This window comes from Lepisma saccharinum, chromosome 13 (assembly GCF_977018435.1).
Source record: "Lepisma saccharinum chromosome 13, izLepSacc3.1, whole genome shotgun sequence".
Classification (NCBI taxonomy): Eukaryota; Metazoa; Arthropoda; class Insecta; order Zygentoma; family Lepismatidae; genus Lepisma; species Lepisma saccharinum.
This window is the reverse complement of record NC_139241.1, coordinates 77,951,524-77,971,482: the sequence shown is the minus strand read 5'-3', so window position 1 is coordinate 77,971,482 and position 19,959 is coordinate 77,951,524. Positions and strand designations below refer to the sequence as shown.

Genomic DNA, 19,959 nt, shown 5'->3' with positions numbered 1-19,959 from the left:
ATACTATTTCTCACACTTTTCTCCTTCAGCAATGTTGAAACATGCGTGAGTTCAATATTACTTAAATAAGGCGAAAATTATTCACGTAATAAACGGAAGAAAAATAAATGCCAACATTTTTTTTTAAAAAAAATGGTCAAATTTCATTGAAAAAGGCAGAAAAAGGCATTATAATTAAAAATAGGCAGTGGGGTCCCAAATAGGCAAAATAGGCAAAATGAAAAGGCTTCTAAAACATTTGAAACAACATAAAAAACGTATATCCGGAAAATTTTTATCAATATATGCAGTAAATAAAAAGAGGCATTTTGCCAAACTTCCGGGCTCTAATGATGAGATACAAGAACATGTATCATGCTATGTCAGGTGTTTCAATGATATAGTTCATTTTACTTCACTTTTGGGGTGCAAGCAGTGACCTTCTGGTAAGGTACCCCCTAATACACCCAGCAACTGCTTCTTGTAGGCCAATGAGGCTCTGGTGCCTGAATCCACGGCCACGGCCAGGATAATCCTCTGTGGAATTGTATTGTCTTGCGTTTGTCCTAAAGTGAAAATCATAGAACTTAAGACCTTCTGTAAACAAAAGCACGTGTACCCTAACAGTGTTGCAAAGTTATGAAAAAAAATAATCCACATAGCCTACAAGGTGTAAAAACATTCCATTTGTCAACAGATGCGGAATAAGCAGTGTATCACTGATGGCCTGTTGAAAGTTATTGAATGTATGTAAAAAAAAATAATTAAAAAAAATTACATCTTGCCTGGTGGCCGACTTTCAGACTCATCACCGAAGTTCCCTGGCTCAAATCCCTAGCATGGGTGTTATTTGTGAGTGTCCCTTCATCAATTTCATCTGATGATCACTCATTCTCATCGTCAGGATTAGCCAAAAGTGGAAGAAAAGCAACGCTAAATTTAAAAAATCAAATACAAAATTTACATCTTATCCCCCAGGAGTAAGACGGTTCCGTACCAAAGGATTAATTTTCTCTCATATTTTAATAAAAAAACCTTGCTAGAAGAATGTGACACATTGAGGTAAATTACGTTTTGAAACCGGGGTTTCTTCATTAAATTTATTTGATGTTTGAAAGTGTTATGATTTATTATTATAGATAATGAAAGTAAGCTAATACATATGATTTGATTGACTAATTAATAATTATTAATTAGATAAAAATAATGGAAATAACTAATTTGGTTTGATTGATTTGCTTTATTTTACTTCCCCTCTTGTGCCACTTATGGCTAATTTGCGAAGATGGGGATGAATGATGATGATATGATGAAATCGATGAATGGACATTCACAAACATCCATGCCCAGGCCACGATTCGAACCCGGGACCCCTGGCGTCGTAGCACGATGTGCTAACCACTCCGTCATGGGGCGGCTAACTAATTTGGAATTCAAATATCACCTATCCCTCATCGTCTCGTAACTAATGACAAATGTGTGTGTCACAACGTGGTCGATCTACACCTCAATGTCACACATTCCAGTATCCTCCAGAGTGTACTTCAACATCTCTGAAGTTACTTCATCCATAAACGCACTCGTGTGTCCTTTTCATCCCATTCAAAAATGCTGTATTATGCAGCAAAGACACCAAGGGAAACTAAAACGGCAACTTAGAGAAGCATAAAAGTGGGGAAAGAAGACTGTAGAATACAGAAATATTTTGAGGCAGTCACATTTTATTGTACGCTACATATAAAATAAAATGCATATTTTGGGGTGAATTTTTAAATATTGTCACATTTTTCTTCTCTCTTGTTGAGAGGTGTTCATTTTAAATCAACCTCCCTCACCCTACGGCCTGCCCTCCTTCACCCGTAAAAGTATTCCAGAGTGTGAGGATGTCACCATCCGGATGGTGAACAAATATGGATTATAGATCGACTCCTGCGTCCCACCCCCTCCCCCATTCCCGGAGGATTGTCAGTGACAATGTGAAATCACACTATCATATGCCGACATTCGACATACCACTTCCGTTTCTGTACTTGACTTAGTGAGAAGTATTGAGGTTGGCAACAGCCTAATAACGGATTTCTTCTGCATCATGTAGTCCGTTCTATGAAAGTACGCTAATGGAAGAAAAACATGTATAAATTACATTGGATTATACATTTTAAAATATATTTTCATTAAAGGTTTCTGTTTATAATAATAATACGTGATTATTGTATAAATTACAATCCATCACGTGAACAGCAAGAAAATAGCGCCAGTTTCGAACATGGCGACTTCCATGCGTGCAGGAAGGTCTCCCGTGTTTTCAGAGTAGTCTTTCGGAAATACAGCTGTTTGAAAAGTGGCAAGAAGCAGGTTGTTCTTAACGTTTACGTGACGTTGTGTTGGTGCTATCTTGGACAAGCAGTGAAGTTGGTGTCCAAGTGTAATTGTGTCTCTGCGTCTTTGTGTTTTTGGTCTGGTGAAAGAAAGGAAAACGACTGGTCAAGTTGTGAGTCCCGCGAGAAAAACACGTTGTTGCTCATATAAACAAGTACACCGATTTTGAGATAAGCGCAATACAACGCGAGGTGCTTTCGTATTCTTTCAATTAAAGAGCCGTCCTGTCCACTGTGGGGAAGATGTTGATAGTGATGATTGATGACGATCTCCCCAATTTTAGCAGTCGATGTTAAATCCCCTCTTGTGCCACGTTTAGTTCCTTTTTGGGAAGCAAATTTGACAGACAGGATGATGTCTAGCGCCGAAAATGCCTCAAGTTCAAAAAGGAACTGCTGAATCAAGGTAAGAAAATACATTACTTGCATGAGACGTGCGTAAATAATGTGCTTATTATCGTCTTCTTGTTTTCCAGTGCACGACAAACCGAGAGAAAGATATAAACAATCTCTTTTTATTCCCCGGCTTACCTTTGTTTAGCTTCTGCTAAAACTGGCGGTATATTTGTTGCACAAGGGAGCAAACAATACTCTGTGTGTCAACAATGTTGGGCAATAATTTGGTGGAAGAGGAAGCAACAAAACCAAAAGGCTTGAATTTACTGAAACGAATCTCTCTCTCTCTTGTATAACTTTGGGGCTGTCATACTGAGAGAGGAGGGGGAAGGGGGATCTGTTAACCCAGTGTCAGATAAATGGGACTTTTGGCGCAGAAAAATGTGTTTATTCTTCAACAAGAACACGTATTTAATCACTTGTAGAAAATTTATTATACTTCAATGTGTAGATTATCAGTTAAAATAAGAATACGTTTTTCCATGTTACGTAAAATTAAAGGTTGCGAGTGAGCAGCATATGATGGCTGCACCATTCACGAACAGCTGGCGCGGAGTGATACGTTGCTCGAAGTGAGACGGTTGTTTACAGAGGGTCGGAAGGTTCGTGATTCTTACTTTAGTGTGTGTTGAGGGCCCCTTTGCAGCCTTAGCTTTTAATAGCTAAGGAGATTTTATCCTCAGAAACAATATAGTATTAGTTCTCGTTAAGTAACGAATGAATGAATGAGTTTTAAAAACTGAGTGAGGAAGTTTGTAACAAACATATTTTACTTTCTTCTTAGAGGCCTGTCCTCCATTTTGTATTAGTTAAGGCACTTCTCAAAGTATTGAGTAACAGGCTCGACTTCCACACACATCCAGCAATAGACTAGACTAGAAACGGTTAAAGCTCATGATAATTGTGTATTAACAGAGGGTATAGACCAGCAACAATCAGATTATATTGGAACCAAAAATAATTTTATTCATAAATAAGGTTACATTCCACAAAAAAAGTACAAATATAATATTGCTTTTCAGATATGAATAGTTTTCCTCACTTTGTTAAAGCATGCAAACTTCAGCACCATTTCAGAGCTGACTAGAATAATGGAAGAGATATGTGCACCAAAAGAAACGTAAATACCCACACTATATTGCTTCATTTGCAAGAAAATAATGCACAAATTTCTAGTTCCTTTATCAGTTTTAGAAGCAATAAATACACTATAGCGAGACATAATAGTTTGGGTGCTTGAATCTTATGTGACTTTTCAAATTATCACTTCGAGTGTATGAGGCGGGGCAGAGCATACACACGTGCCTACCAGGATAATGAACGTGATAGTGATTTTTAGTGTTCGAGACAATCTTCCCACACAATTTACACCTGTGCATATTTTCCGGCATCTTTTCAAACATTTGTCTCATCTGGTTGGCTCTAGACCCTGAAAAAGGAAGAAGTTGTGTCAGAGCTTCTACCTTTAGCGGAGATATTGTTAGACTAATATAACTAAGGTAATGATTATGCAGGGTGTCATTAAAAAAAAAAAACTTTCACAGTACGTAAGGAATATCAAAGAGAATAACTTTTCGTAATATTCTTTCTAGTTGAGGCTTCACGTAAATGCTACGAGTGTTCAAAAAATGTTTTTCTTTTTAAAGTTTGTGTCAAAAGAGGGTTTACTGCCATACAAGGCTTCCATTCGCTAAAGGTTAATGACAGTGGCGTACGCAAGGGGGGGTAACGGGGTTAACTTTCCCCCTTGAGCTTGTGAAATATTATGAAAAATGCTGTAGAAAAAATTCAAAATGGCCAATTTATCACAGTCAAGGATCTGCGACAATACTATTACTATTACTACTACTACTACTACTAATAATAATAATAATTTGAATTATTATTTCCATGTAACATGGAGAAAAGCACAGCATTCCAAAAACACGCGTCTTTCAGAGTGAATGCCTTGAAAATAAACACAAATTCTTGAAAATAAAATATGAGGGCAACTATGATTTAAAAGAAAAAAAAGTTGTTTTGTATCTCAGTTGCAACAATGTTCAATGCACTGGCGTACGCAGGATTTTTTTTTTTCGGGAGGGGCTGGAATAGAAAATGTGGATAGTACATGACTTCGGTTTGGAGGGCAGGATGCATAATAAAATATTTCATATTTTTGGAGCTTTCCAGTCTATTAAAATTGTATTCAAAGACAAAAATTGTAGTCGGGACTCACTTTAAAAGAGGTTTCGCATTTACATATTTTGATTGTTTAAATTTCTTAACGGATTTTTATTTGAAAATTCTGATTTTCTCAAAATTTTGGTAGGGACTGCCACCCCTCTACGTACGCCAGTGTTCAATGAACATGTATTTGTTTCGTGTGAACAATGAGAATTAACTAAAGAAAGTTCTTAGTTCATTGTAGTGGCTAATGTATAGACAAAGGCTAGGCAGACAATAATACAGTCACCAGTCCGCCTTCCCATTGTTTACCGCAATACGCTTGAATGTCTCTCTTTAAAATGTGTCACCTTGTTGACTAGACAATTATGCATTCTACAATAAGCTTAACTATTGCAAAATGTTTTGTTGGTAAGAACAGCGAGACAATCCAGATGTGAATTATCGGGGACATTTATGTGGGGAAGAAGCCGGAAAAATTCCAACTAATTCCGGGGACCGAACCCAGATCTCCTGCGTAGTTGTCAGACGCTCTACCGACCAGACCACCGCAGCACCTTGGATGAGTTCCATACTTTGATTATTTCAATTTATTTTCTTGTTTTTATGGATTTTCTTCACACTTAAAATGTCTCACCTCGTTGACCAGAAAATTATTTCGTAACAAAGAACGTTGACCAGAAAATTATTTCGTAACAAAGAAACAAAAAAATGCTCCCAGAATTTGATAAAAATCTAATGACTAGTAAGTAATTTCGTTCTATTGCTTTCATAAATACTACATTTATGTAGATCTCTACTACTTAATAGTAGTAGTGGTATTAGTAGTATTATTAGAAGTAATTCAACTAATTAAGTAATTATGAGTATTATTATTATTTAATTAAAGTATAATAAAACAATGGTAGTGTGAATTTAGAGAAAGTTTTAGAAATAACCCCCCCCCTGATAAAATCCTGCGTACGCTATTGTTAAATGATATAAGTGGTTGAGAACCATTGGTCCAAACAATAACATTCAGTACTACAGTAGAGCCTTGATAACTAGGTAGACAGAACAGACTAATTTAAAAAACCTGGACTATATGGAATAACGTTGGTGAAATCAAAAAAGGCAAAAGAAAAACGACAAAAACGTGAGATACAATATGCATATTACCAGGTGTAGAAGTATGAAACCGGAATTGGCCGATAGATGGTGCTAGCTGGCAGTGGAGGGCGCGGAAGATCGCGTAAGCAGTGCCAGCTGCTGCCCGCCACTCCCGAGGATGTTATATCGGAACACGGTAACCCGAGTGCCAGACAGAGGAAGGTGTTGCACACCCGGAACATGTCGAGTTTTGTGCCTACGAACTACGATTTGCGGACAGCATTGGTGTTCTGTTATCATTTGAAGAAAACCGCCGCAGAATAGCATCGAATGCTCGTCGAAGCTTAAGGCGAACATGCTCTCGGGAAAACACAGTGTTTCGAGTGGTTCAAGAAATTCAAAAGTGGCAATTTTGACTTGCGAAACGAGGAACGTGGGAAACCTCCGAAAAAGTTCGAAGACAACGAATTGCAAGCCTTATTCGATGAAGATGATACCCAAACGCAGCAGGAGCTCGCGGAACAATTGAATGTGACGGAGAAAGCCGTTTCTCTTTGGTTGAAAGCTATGGGAAAGGTGCAGAAAGCGGGAAAATGGATTCCGCATGAACTGAATGAAAGACAGCAAGGATCCCGCAAGATCACTTGATCGCCAGATACAAAAGTAAGTCGTTTCTCCATCGCATAGTGACCGGCGATGAGAAATGGATATATTTGGAGAATCCTAAGCTTTGTAAATCGTGGGTGAATCCAGGCGAACCATCGACATCCACTGCAAGACCAAATCGCTTTGGAAAAAAGACACTGCTCTGTGTTTGGTGGGATCAGCGGGGCGTCATCTATTATGAGCTGCTAAAACCCGGTGAAACCGTTAACGCAGATCGCTACCAACAGCAAATGATCAATTTACATCGAGCATTACGTGACAAACGGCCGGAATATGAATCAAGGCAACACAAGGTCATCCTGCTCCATGACAACGCCTCACCACACACAGCAAAACGGGTCCGGGAAACGATCGAGGCGTTCAAATGGGAGATACTAGGGCATGCGGCGTATTCTCCCGACTTGGCTCCTTCAGATTACAATCTATTTGCCTCGCTGGGACACGCTCTTGCAGAACAGTGCTTCAATTCGTATGAAGATGTACGAACATGGCTCGCGGACTGGTTCGCTTCAAAAGAAGAACATTTTTTTTTTGTTGTGGCATTCATAACCTGCCGGAAAGGTGGGAGAAACGTGTAACTAGCAATGGAGCTTACTTTGAATAAAATATTGTTTCTCAGTTGCAAACACCAGCCGTTTACTTCTTGCAAACAAATTCCGGTTTCATACTTCTACACCTGGTACACAGTTGAACCTGAGTTATACACATGTAAAGGCGAAGAGATAATATGTATAAATGAGAATTACTTACAAATCAAATTTAGATACGACGTCATATCATTATTAAAAAACTGTAATTGTATCTACGTTGAGGAACAAGATATACATAATGCAGGTTATTTCTGTCATAAAGTGGTAAATTAACGATTCTAAAAGTTTGATTCTTAAGTTTTATGTAGATTAGCATCCACTTCTCTTAAAAATTTTACTTTCTGGTCAAGCAGGTAACTTATTCTCTTTCTGTTCTCCAAGGCCGACCGGCAGCATCTGAAAATGTTCACTGAAGGAACCGCTTTTCTGTTTCTATTATAGAACACAGCAAACGTCAGCTATTGGCATCTCTTTAACGTGTGAACTTTCGTATTGCGATTACATATATGAACTTTCGTATTGCGATTACATATAAAAGAAAATCCATTTCAAGTTTTGAAAAACTGCTGCAAATCGAGACCGACTGCCACCACACCAGCCTATCTTGTTTTGTATTTGAAACGCGCCTTGTGTTTTTGTAACAACAAGAAATGTATACTTCTGTCACATTGTTGTAGCTTGGTTACGTGCAAATCAACTGTACTTTCTGAAAATTAGTACATATAAATCAAATTACGTATAAATGCATTACGTACAAATAAGGTTTAATTAACACGTTGATCTACTGTAATTTACATATAAAACAGAATTACGAAGAACTAAGTTACATATAAAGCAGTCTCAACTGTACTTACATTCCTCAGTACAGTAGTGACAATGACGTTAGGAAAAAAAAATATATCGCTCAACAATACTGGACTTATATTTTAAAGAAATGTCAGGATGTTGCATTGTTTTCATTCACAAACTCGTTTATTTGAGCACTCAACAGAAGAAAACTAGATTTAATTGTCTTGGATTATACAGAACACCAACAAATAACTTGTAGTAAAACACAATTTAAAATTCTCAATAAACTTTTATTAAAAACCTTAACCTCAGTTAATGCATACAACAAACATATACACAAAAATTGTTAGTTTAAAAAATCTTCAAATATAATTTGCAACAACTAAGTACAAACAGAGGTGAAAATAGAGAATCGTTTTTTTACAAACAAATGTAACAAATACAAGATATAAGTCACTCTTTAACTAAATATAACTATGCTTATTTTATAAGCCATAATTAATTTAATCCACTCAAACCATACCCTTAGTTTAGTGATAATACAAAGCCTATTGTCTACTCCATATAATCTATAAACTTTCACACTATGTCATACTGATCACAGAAGAAAAATATATATATATATATCTGTCAAAATATCAACACAAGAGTGGATATAATATGCAAATTGCTATGTACATCTTTTATATTAATATATTTTATCAAGTTTTGAGAGGCACCTGTGTCAATTTAGGCAAGATAACAAGTGTCATTAAACTTACATACATGTTCCTTTTAACATTTTGTCTCTAGTCAAAAAATGATAAAGCTAAAAGAAATATTGCACAAATTTCCTCAGATTCGAGGCAAAGATAAAATAATAAATATATTCATCACTAATAACTGTGACTAAATGTTGAATGTTTGGATTTTGCTTTAAAAGAAAGAAAATCTGATAGCTTGCTTCTACGATGCAAAAAGTGGTAAACGTTAAGAAACTGCATGCCTGAAAAATGATCAAATATACTAAAAAAACCAACGTGAAAACTATCACATAAAAAAGTCATGGAAACAAAAGTTTGCAAATATGAGCCGAAGAAAATTTCAAGTGCTACCTCTCAAACATTTTGAATATTCTCCAAAATCATCTGCTTGTTTACCTAAGTGAACCTCGTCGAGAATTCACAAATTTAAATTTGTTTACATACAAGATATAAATTTAAAAAAGGCACTACTTCAACCGTTGACCTAACAGGGTCAGCACAAAAGTACTTCATTTGCCTAACACCTATTCAATGGCTTGCGAACTTAAGACCTATAATTTTATTTGTTTTACAATAAGGGAAGTTGTTAAGGCTCGGATGGACCTTAGGCCAATGCCAGGGCAGCTGTTTTCGAATTTAGCTTGCCTTTCGAAAAACTGCTATGATATTCCAAAATCTGGAAAATTACATAGAAATACAAAACCAACCGCAACTGTGTATGGTGAATAGTTTTCCTGCACATTTGAAAAGCAAGCAGGAAGCACTTCAAAACCTCTCATGATCTAAGAGTTAATGATTGGGCCAATGATCTCTGAAATGCATGATGTTGCTTTTTTCTGCAACCTCTTTATTGGCCAAAGTAGGTATGTAACATGGAAGGTTTGTTTATAGTGCTTCTGCGAGATTTTCAGCAAGGATGAACTTTGCATCCAAGTCGAAAATGAAGTTGAATGTTTAAATTGGCGTAAACAGAAAATCTTTGCTTTTGGCTACTGTACCAGCATTGTCTCAATGTAAATACATCCGCAACAGTGTTCAAGTGCTACAATACTCATGAGACGAAAAGTGAATCAACAGTTACGCCTAATGCTGTAGCCTCCAAAGATGTAAATGTGATTCATGGTGTGGTAAACAAGATTAAGTATTGTGTACTTGAAGTTGCATGCTTCCTCATTGCTCTTATTGTTGTTGTGTCCCATTAATTTCAAAGGACCAACTCCATCCTAGATTACAAACAACTATTTTAATGAAGACATTGGTCCTTTGAAATGAATCACACACACCAACAAAAAGATATACCTTAGAACTGTATTCAATACATACAATACCAATGTGATGTTTGTGGCAAGACTTCAATGCTGCACATTTACATAAAGTAAACTGTGATATGATATCAGTTGATTCAGATTGTATTGAGTGTAGCTACTGACAACACGATGGTTAATATGTACTTACATTGGTTTTAAGGAGTGTGTTATTATCAAACTGTGGTTATTATTGAATTATATTTGACATATAAAAATTAATGAAGGGAATGGTCCATTAAAATTAGACAACAAAAACAGCAATGCCGAAACATGGAACTTTAACTGTACAATATAAAGATCATGTATGTGAAATCGCAGACAAGAAAAGTGTTTCAGTGCTGAACATAAACTAAAGATGAACATGTTCCTTTCGGTACATTATCTAACTCCTTGCAATTCTTCAAATAAATTAAACACTAAATCCCCCATTCTGCATAAATGCTTCGTGTAGTAACACAAGAAATTACATGCATGTATTTTTATTTCCAAACATACATAAAAACTAATTATGTAAAGTAAAAAAAATAAATACTATCAAAGTTTTTCACTGATACCATTACAAATTCAACCATTCAGCCTTTAATAGAAGTTATCCTTAAATCAGAATCTTCAACGATTTCATAGTTCCCACTTACTTTGCCAGGCTATCTCTACAATTTCCTTTCAATATTTAAAGACTTTGCATTCAAATAAGATTCATCAACACTGCCGGGAAAAAAATATGCTTACGTTTAGCATTTGAGACCCACAAAAAGAGTCCAAATAATCCAGTTCACAGTATTTTTATGACATCGAAATAATATCAAAGCACAACCTCGATTGCAACATGCCATTTCTTTAATGGCCCTTGTATTATATTATTCTTCAAATGCTATAATAAATAAAGAGTACATGGAAAGAACGGGTTAAGTCCATCTTTACCGAAAATGTGTTATTGATGCAGTTCTATAGTTCCTTAGACACTTTTGCAGATGCATAAATTCAATTTATAAAAATGAGTCAAGTGACAGAGCTATTGCCGTAGGAAAATATAGTATGCAATGAGAGAGAATGGGCATTTTGAAAATTCAAAGATGCTCTCCTGAAAAATTGATAAAATGGACTTAACCCGTTCTTTCTGTGTGCTCTTCAAATACTATATAAATATTCTAGATTCACTGTAAGCTGAGCTTACATATTTATTAATAATATTCTGTGAACAAAAGTTGCTTCCTTGATTTTTCATGGGGATTCAATGGCAGCTTAGTGACTAATATTGACATCTTGTAATCAAGGGATCCATCCTGACTTCAATCCCAAGAGGAGGTATATTGTACAGCAGTTTAGATGATCCTACTGCAAACTGTACGTCCAGTCCCGATTAGCCTATCTGTGCATAAAGTTGACTTAAATTTTGACAAATCGACCATCCCCAACAAAAAATGGATTTTTCTGGCTTTTCAGTGACCAAAATTAATATATATATATATCTGACTTTCCCATGACAAAGTTGATATTCCTGGTTTTCCCATGACCAAAAGTTTATTTGTCCAACTTTAGCCATGATCAGAACGTCATTTGCTTGAATTTGACATGACTAGAAATTTATTTCTCTGGCTTTTCAGTGACCAAAAGTTGATTTCCTTTACTCTATCATGACTTAATTGATTTCCTAACCCCTCTAGGCTTTCCATGACCGTGAGAACTCTGATTTTCTCCTGCTTTTGCAATAAACGTTCTACTGCGAAGTCCATTAACTGAAAAATTTAGATGGAAGACTAATTCCACAAGCCATATTAATGCCAGCAGTAAAGTTCAAGTAATTTCCATAACTTACATATGCTGAAAAAACATTAAATCGAAATGACGAGTTCACAAACTAAGAGGAATTGCTCGCCGAAGAACCCTGTGACGACTGTTCTTTTTGTTCCTGCTTTACTTCAAACTGTCCAGTGTCAGGATTGTAAGTAGGATGCTTGAACCTATAATGTGTGCGTAGGTTATCACTGCGGGTGTACGTGGCCTGACACAAAGGACACTCATATCTACCAGGAAAATGAACATGATAGTGGTTCCTAATGTGAGTTACAACCTTTCCACATAGTTTACACCTATGAAGGTTGGAGAATTCTGGCAGTCTGTCAAACGTTTGTCTCATGTGCCAGGATTTTGACCCTGCAAAAGGAAAAATTTATATCACTGCCTTGTCAAATTGTAGAAGCATTTCAGTGCATTTTTTGTGTTAATCTTATTCAGGCTTCAATAGCTTTGTAGTACTGTATGTGTTATACAAAAAACCACTTCCTTAGTTTTAGTTTTTAGTTCTCAAGTATTTTACTTCAATTCAGATTAAATCATTCTGAGAAATCTTTGATTGCCTCCTTCACTTTTAGTATGAAGGTAATTGCATCATATTTAATACAGTAAAAAGAGGAGTATTATTATATTTGTTTGTACTATTCCAACACCTCTCAACAAGAGTTTTTTTTTTTTAAATAATATATGAACACTACTGATTCTTAAACTTGTATTATTACTTTGGTAAGAAGAATAGTAGCATTTGTGTTTCTGAACAATATTTGAAATGAATATTATTTCACTACTTAATAATCCAAAGTACTACTTATATTTATGTTAGTACTTATATCACTAACATATGATTTTAGATCATGCAATTTGTTATACACTACAAGGGATTCCAACAGTAGCACTAAAACTTTACAGAGAAAGAGAAGTTTAGCATTTATTTTAATGATTTAGCATACAAATCGACTTCTATATTTTAAAGCCTACACAAAACTGGTTAGAAATAAATACGGTTTCTTTTTAGATGCAAATGAAAACCATTAACTTCATTTGATAAATTATATTTTCTTTTAAGGAACTTCAGCAGTAATAAATAGTTAACACTAGAATTGGTTGAAATGATAGGCAACATTCTATGAAAGCAATGGTTGAATTTGACACTCATTGCATTATAGACCTAGCTGGCGAAAGCACTATGCAACGAGATCTTTAGTATTTTACCTTTTATTAAACCCGTCACATGGCTCAATCTTTTCCTATGTTGTGCTCAAGCTGGTTTAATACAAGAGAAATAGTGGGTTTATTCAATACCTTAGTTCCCTGATGTCAAGTTATATGACCGGCTTGGGAGTAAAACTTGATAACCCACAAAGTATGAAACCAAGAAAAATGCAGGTGAAAGTTCGTCCATTACATTGTGGCTTATGGGTTACCCACACATTCCTGTGTATTTCTGGCTATCAGCTGCTACTGAAGGAACTTGATTCACTATTGTGCAGTAACTGGAGACTGTGCAGCAACCCACATTCATTGTACTTTTTCAAGTTTTACTCCCGAGCTTCTCTCTCTTTTATACGTGCAATTTAAGATCAGATTTTTCTACAACATGAAATATAAAAAACTGAAAATTTGATGGATTTTTTGGCATGTGTGGGGCAATACATTTGCCATTCAATACCAATTATTTGCCCAGGATTTCCCCCTTCCCCACATCAAGGTTATACAATTTGTGACTTGCTTACTAGCACCTTATCATCATTCTCTCTAGGGCACAATAAGAAGTTGTTTTGTTTTCACAAATTTAATTTAGGTTCTCATCTCCAATTTCCATGCAATTTAATACGTTTCTATTAATCATGTTTCAAAGCATTTATGATGCCATGTTACATTAAATGATAGGGTACAGAGGTTGGTAAAAGATCCAATAAATATTACTATTTACAATACAAGAATCTGAGTTTCCACAACTATTTCACCAATTCATAATTTTCTGGAGACTACCTTGTTAGTAACGTGACTTAAATAACATAAAACAAATAAATAAAAAATATACATAAATACACATGTGCTCTCACTCTGGTCGAACCGTTGCTCGCGTTTCAATGAAGGCCCTTAAAACGATATGGTAGGTAGCTTCATACAAACAATATATGATGGAAAATTACTAAATTGGAAAAGCTGCACATCTGTTTTATAACCTCTATGATGCTGCAACTCCAAGAGCTTGAAATTTCTTGGTGTGTAGCAAAATTTAATTGTCATCAGCAACAATGACAATGAAGCTCAACAATCAGTGTGAAGCATCAAGATTAGCGGTTCTCAACTTTCGTGATCTCATGTCTGGTAAATTAGTTTTTAAACTTTATACGTTATTTAATATGTGTCCTTGAAATGTAATATTAATAAATTAATTATGGTATACAGTATACATTTCATTATTTCTAGCCTTGTTGTCAAATATAAAATTTGATTTAAATTAGTTGACAACTGGTTCTAATGGTATCATTTTCCTCTGGCCAATATCATTAAATTAATTTGGTAAGTGCTGATTTTCATTCAAACACCGGATAATTCCAATTAATCACAATATTTCCAATTAAATATATTTGTTAATGAAAAATTCTGAGCAAACTAAATTGACTGTGGTGCATGTCAGCAACCTCTAAATTTGGAGGCAGGAAGCGATGTGCCCATGGTTAGATCATTTGATCGCTCATCACAACACATTTCCTGTTAAAATCAAAACCCGAACGAAAGGCCATCTATCCAGGTGATTGCCAGCTCAGGCTGCAGCTTGCATCACCTTTCTGGCCCCCGACTCGAGAATAGCTCCACAGTTGTAATTTAAATTTGGAGGCTGCACAGGTGACAATCCCCTCTCAGCAGCTTTGATTTTGCACCAGCACTAGTGAAAATGAATTTCCTCCAAACTCCGAATGAAAGGCTATCTTTACAGATGGTTGCCAGGTCTGGCTGCAAGTCGTAAACTTCAGGAGAATCTCTTGCAGCTTGGCAGTTTAGAAACACCGGTCTAAATCATGCAGTGGGTAACATTTTTATGCAACTGAACAAACTTTTCACATGACTTCTTGGTTCTCTTGCAACTGCCAAGTAACGAGTAAATCTGATAGGCTTCGGAGGTCTGGCAACTGTTTATGCAATGTGCAACATTCGGTTATGCATGCTGCACATCATATAAGGTTCAACTCTTAGTAAATGGGCTTGTTAAAGAGTCTAGTGCAGGCCTGCGGACAAGCCTCTGAGGATGAGGCCTTTTCACATATGCGCACTTTTCAAACTTGCCGTGATTTTTTTTTTTTAAAAAAAAGTAGCTCAAGAACTAATTGTCTCAGAGATGGAATCGATTGTTTTCTTTCTTAAGGTTTTTAAAGAATTAAAATTTCTACATTGTGCCTCCAAATAATTAGTGTTACAGGAAGATATGGTACCTCCAATAGACTGAAGTGAACAAAAAAAAATGTATGTAGCAACTATGCAGAGGTTCGTTTAAAACAGACTGATACTTCTTGGTTGAAAACAATAACAACAATGTATAAGAGCGACAGTGTTGCCAGCTTACGTAACAATATCCATAATTTTGCTTCTATAGTTGACCCTATGGATGCTGCATGGACCAAATTTGGAGGGAAGCACAATATAAGACCATTCTTTGAGGATATGCAATGCCTGTGCCCCAACTTTGGAAAAAAAAACAACAACAGAGATTACAACGTAAGATATATCATTGCACTCTCAATTCTGGTGCAAGCAGTCCTAGGTTCAACTTTATGTAGAAACTCAAGAATTTCAGCGTAGATTCCAAACTGTGATGACACTTGAGAATTATCTTTCAAAAAAGAACCGTAGTGTTCTACAGTTCTACGGTACATTGTTTGAACAATGCCTTACAATGCCACCATATTGTACCACTACCCAACTGGTCATGCTGATTGGTGATACTACCATGAAAAATGAGTGGAGAGGTACTGAAGAGGCAGGGGTATTTTCAGGGGAGTGAAATTTAATAATATTTTGGAAAGAGCATTAGTCTTACTTGTTTACTAGGGTGCATGTGTCCCCACGAATCCCTCTGGCATTGTCACCAATGTAGTCAATGGAGTATGAAGCTTTAAAGTGTGTCTGACCAGTCCGAACATGTATGCATTTAATGCACTCGAATGTAATTTAAATAATAACGACAAAATATAACACCAAGTGCAAATTAAACTTTATTGCAATATGCCAACATAACCATACAGCCACACCAATCCAACTATTTTCCACCACCCTACTGCAACATAATATATAATACTGCATTCAACAATGTCCAGAAGGCTAAGAACTATCATTATTTCAGATATCAAAATAGTAAAAAAAGCAAATACTGAGATACATAAAGAGACACACACACACCTTTTTCCTCACGTACACTAAATACACTTAGTATATTTATAATTAGTTTTTATATACAATTTTACTAAAGTCTGAGCACAGGTTATCTCACACACAATGAAAAATTTGGAAAATGACATACAGAGTGTTTAAAACGTTATGCAGCCCAAAGTCGTGGTTCCCATAAATTTCAAAACACACAGTTCAAGAAAGAAAATATTTTAAATCAGCATTTTGCATATATAATTTTGTCAATTTCACAATTTAAAGAACGGCATTTTTCAACATTATTTTGACACAGAAAATCTATAATTTAATTTACATGTACCACTTTATACTGCAACTTCACTCAACAAATTTGTAAATGATCTCAATAAAAAGTAGAATATAATACTATCACCTACCCACTTGAATTTTGTGCCATAAATCTCCCAATATTTTAAAATTGCTATTTACAATTATATTTTCTTTACGCTACAACTCTGTAAATGCCTCAAAATGATGTATGTAAAGATTTACAATTAAAATAAACTGAAGTTTTACAATAATTAATGTTTTAGAATGATAGTGACACACACACATCTTTTGCAAAGTTGGCACGTCAAAAGCTATTTCAACAATGTGCTTTTGTAAAGGAATTGTGTGTTCGAATTCACATACTAATGCCGAAAGACAAATCCGATGAATATTTTCAGCAATGAAACATTCATATTAGTGCATCTATTTAATTGATGTAAAGTTTATGTACACGTTTTTGTACCTTCCTGAAATGTATCAGTATTTTATGTACGAGGGTGTGTACAAAAAAAAGTTTAAATTAGAGTATGCTAGTGTTGTTGTCACAAAGGTGTGACCTTGAATTACATCACGACTGTGTATCTTTTAGATGTCTTTCGCAGCTAGAGAGATTACTTTACGTCACACAGTTAAATCCTCTGAACATTTAAGAGAGCAGAGAAAAAACACATTCATCTTTGTAGCTTCATTGCTCAATGCAAAAATCACATGGCCTCAAGACCACGTTAAGATTCCATATCCATTAAGAAAGACTTTGAACATCAACATTAGTAAAATGTGCAGCTGCAGCTGCATGTACGACAAACACCAACGAGGAATAAATATTCACCTCTCCCATGACATAGCTGCCAATGATACATGTGTATAATCTACTATTACTGAACGACAAGTTCCTACAACCATTCCGAAACTTTGATAATAAAAACTAAGGGTTGAATCGATACCAACTCTGATGAATCAGTACTGGACAATAACAGTTACACCAGTATCGAAACATGCACAGATACTATCAGAAACTTTCTGAATCTTGGCAAAATGTAAAACTGCTATTATTTCTGTGCTGACATTGTGTGGATCATTTTAGCAATTACATTACTGACGCTGTAATATTCTAATTATCTTTATGTTAACTTTTGATTTTAAAGCAAAACAGTGGTAGATGCTACAGTAATAATTATATTCTACCATTCTTCTTCTGTAACTTCTGAACAACTTAAAAAAATATTCTCCAGCATTTTGGTCGTTTACTGGCTCCACGAAAATGCTAATTATCCTGGGCAAAAATTCGAAGTTTCTCTTTTCTTGCTCCAGTTTTATGTGAAAAAATTAATTTTGTGATGACATAATATGTAATTTAATATTCTAATGATATTTAGGTATATTTTAAAGCAAAAACTTTGGTCAGTTGTTGCATATAATTAAGAGTGGAATACTCGCACACTATTGTTAATGATCTTTTTAAATAACTTTTAATTATTACAATTTTCAAATACCAGGATCAATGAGAGTATCGACACTGGTGTCGGTTCAAAGAGGTATCAACTCAGCCCTAAACAATATTTATCTATACACAGCACAAAATGTTCCAAAACGTCTTGTATGCATAATGCGGGAATGAAGGATTCATATTTACTTGGGACTCCATCGGTCCTGGATTCAATACCCGGTGGAGGCACATAGTAGTTTGGATCCCACTTTAAATTGTTGGTCCAGTCCCAATTAGCCCATCCCCATATAAAGCGAGCAATCATAAATCCACCAAAAGAATAAAACGAGATGAAACGGATTGAAATGCCACATTTAAAAAGTATATCTGAAAATTGTCAGAATATTAAAAAGATATACTTTACATAAGGCAAATCCAGGCATTTGCAGATTAACATCAACTGGTGGAAAACAATACACTGGATAAACAAAATGCTACTATATATTGCAAACTAAAATGTAATGTTAATAAAAATATATTATATGCTTTTTTTTTTCATCTAAGAGAGAACATTCCAAAATATGACAACTTGTAAACATTACTATTGGCTCACAAGTCCATTACCTGTTTATTGAGATGATCAATTCCAAAGGAATTTATCTGATGTTAGCCATTCATTCCCTCATTGTGAAAGGAACATATTGTTTCAATTTCTGTGCTGTGTATGTCAAGAATATATAAACTTTAAATTACTACAATCAGCAGGAATCTGAATAAATATCTGCTTTGGCTGAAAATAGTATTGATTCAACCCTAAATACATTCACTGTTGGAAAATAGTAATACCTCAACAATTTCAACTATCTACCTAAACAGGATATACAGATCTTAATGCATCATCAGTTGAACTAAAACATAAGAGTCAGTGACCTTCTGCATCACATTTTAATAATCAGTACCACCTGTTCCAGAGATCGACACGACAGCTAGTTTTCTTATTCAAGATGGCTCACAAAGTTGTATTCAGAAGCTGTACTGCATCCGAGAAGCCATGCTTGATTTTCATATGAACCTTCATGTTGTCTTTGCGAGTGAAAACCGATGAACAAATGGGGCATTGATGGTGTTCCGGATTATGATGCCGATAATGGTGCCACTTATTACTGACGGATTTCCCGCATACCCGGCACAAGTAATGATTAGGGTTATCGGGCCTTCTAATAAACATTCTCTCGGAAGCCTTATCGATGTTATCTGGGAATGCTGATTGGGGCTGACGTAGGCCTGGAAGAAAAAAACTTCGAGTCAATCCACTCATACAATAGAATTTTCTTCCAAACCTACTACCCAAGCCACATGAGGCAAAGTATCATTGCATGAGAACCAGAGGAACGAAACTCCAAAAATGTGGTTTTCAGTTTTGTTGAACATCTCTCTTCTGAAGACCTCTACTTGGAGTCAGAGAAACATATCTCCGTGTCTTCTCCTTAGTGGTAGAGTCATGTATCTCCAATTTACAGATTTTCTTTTAGTCAGAAATATTTCTAAGAATACATTATTTCATCTCTGCCGTAAAGTTCATAAATTGGAGTATGCCTATCTGGTTCTCACACTATAGTATGTCCCATAGAAAGTATGCTGCTTTCTTGGTGACGAATGATGAGATTTTCTTTGGATATGGGCCACGTTTGTTCCGAAAAGGTTTCAGAGCTTGTGAGAACTGTGAATGAACTGTAGGTGAGTGACATTTGCTTTCGAAAGCTCCGAACCCTTTTCATATCAAGCTGGTTAACAATCCAAGGAAAATCTCTTCATCCTTATGTTCCATGGCTTTGATGTGAAAAGAATAAGTTTCAACAACAAATTCTATATGATTATAAATTTTAGTGTGTGTGAGAGAGAAAGAGAGAGATATGTAGCAACCCATGGAACATACTTGAGCCACAGAATATAGAA

At 35.5% G+C, this 19,959-nt stretch overlaps 1 protein-coding gene across 13 annotated transcripts in view; it reads right to left on the bottom strand.

The window, feature by feature from the left end:
• The window catches only part of LOC145997443 (uncharacterized), a 151,835-nt gene that overhangs the window by 54,057 nt on the left and 77,819 nt on the right, over window positions 1–19,959 (bottom strand). Inside the window, exon 5 of one of the 13 annotated variants that reach the window (XM_083134503.1) lies at window positions 3,787–4,182. The exons of 10 other annotated variants lie outside the window; for them this stretch is intronic. In XM_083134503.1, the coding sequence (XP_082990629.1) occupies window positions 3,962–4,182 (221 nt within the window). In that variant the 3' untranslated portion in view covers window positions 3,787–3,961. Of the gene's footprint in view, window positions 1–3,786; window positions 4,183–8,366; window positions 12,258–15,570; window positions 19,288–19,959 lie in introns of those variants that run through there. 2 more of the 13 variants (XM_083134494.1, XM_083134495.1) reach the window with 2 other exon arrangements.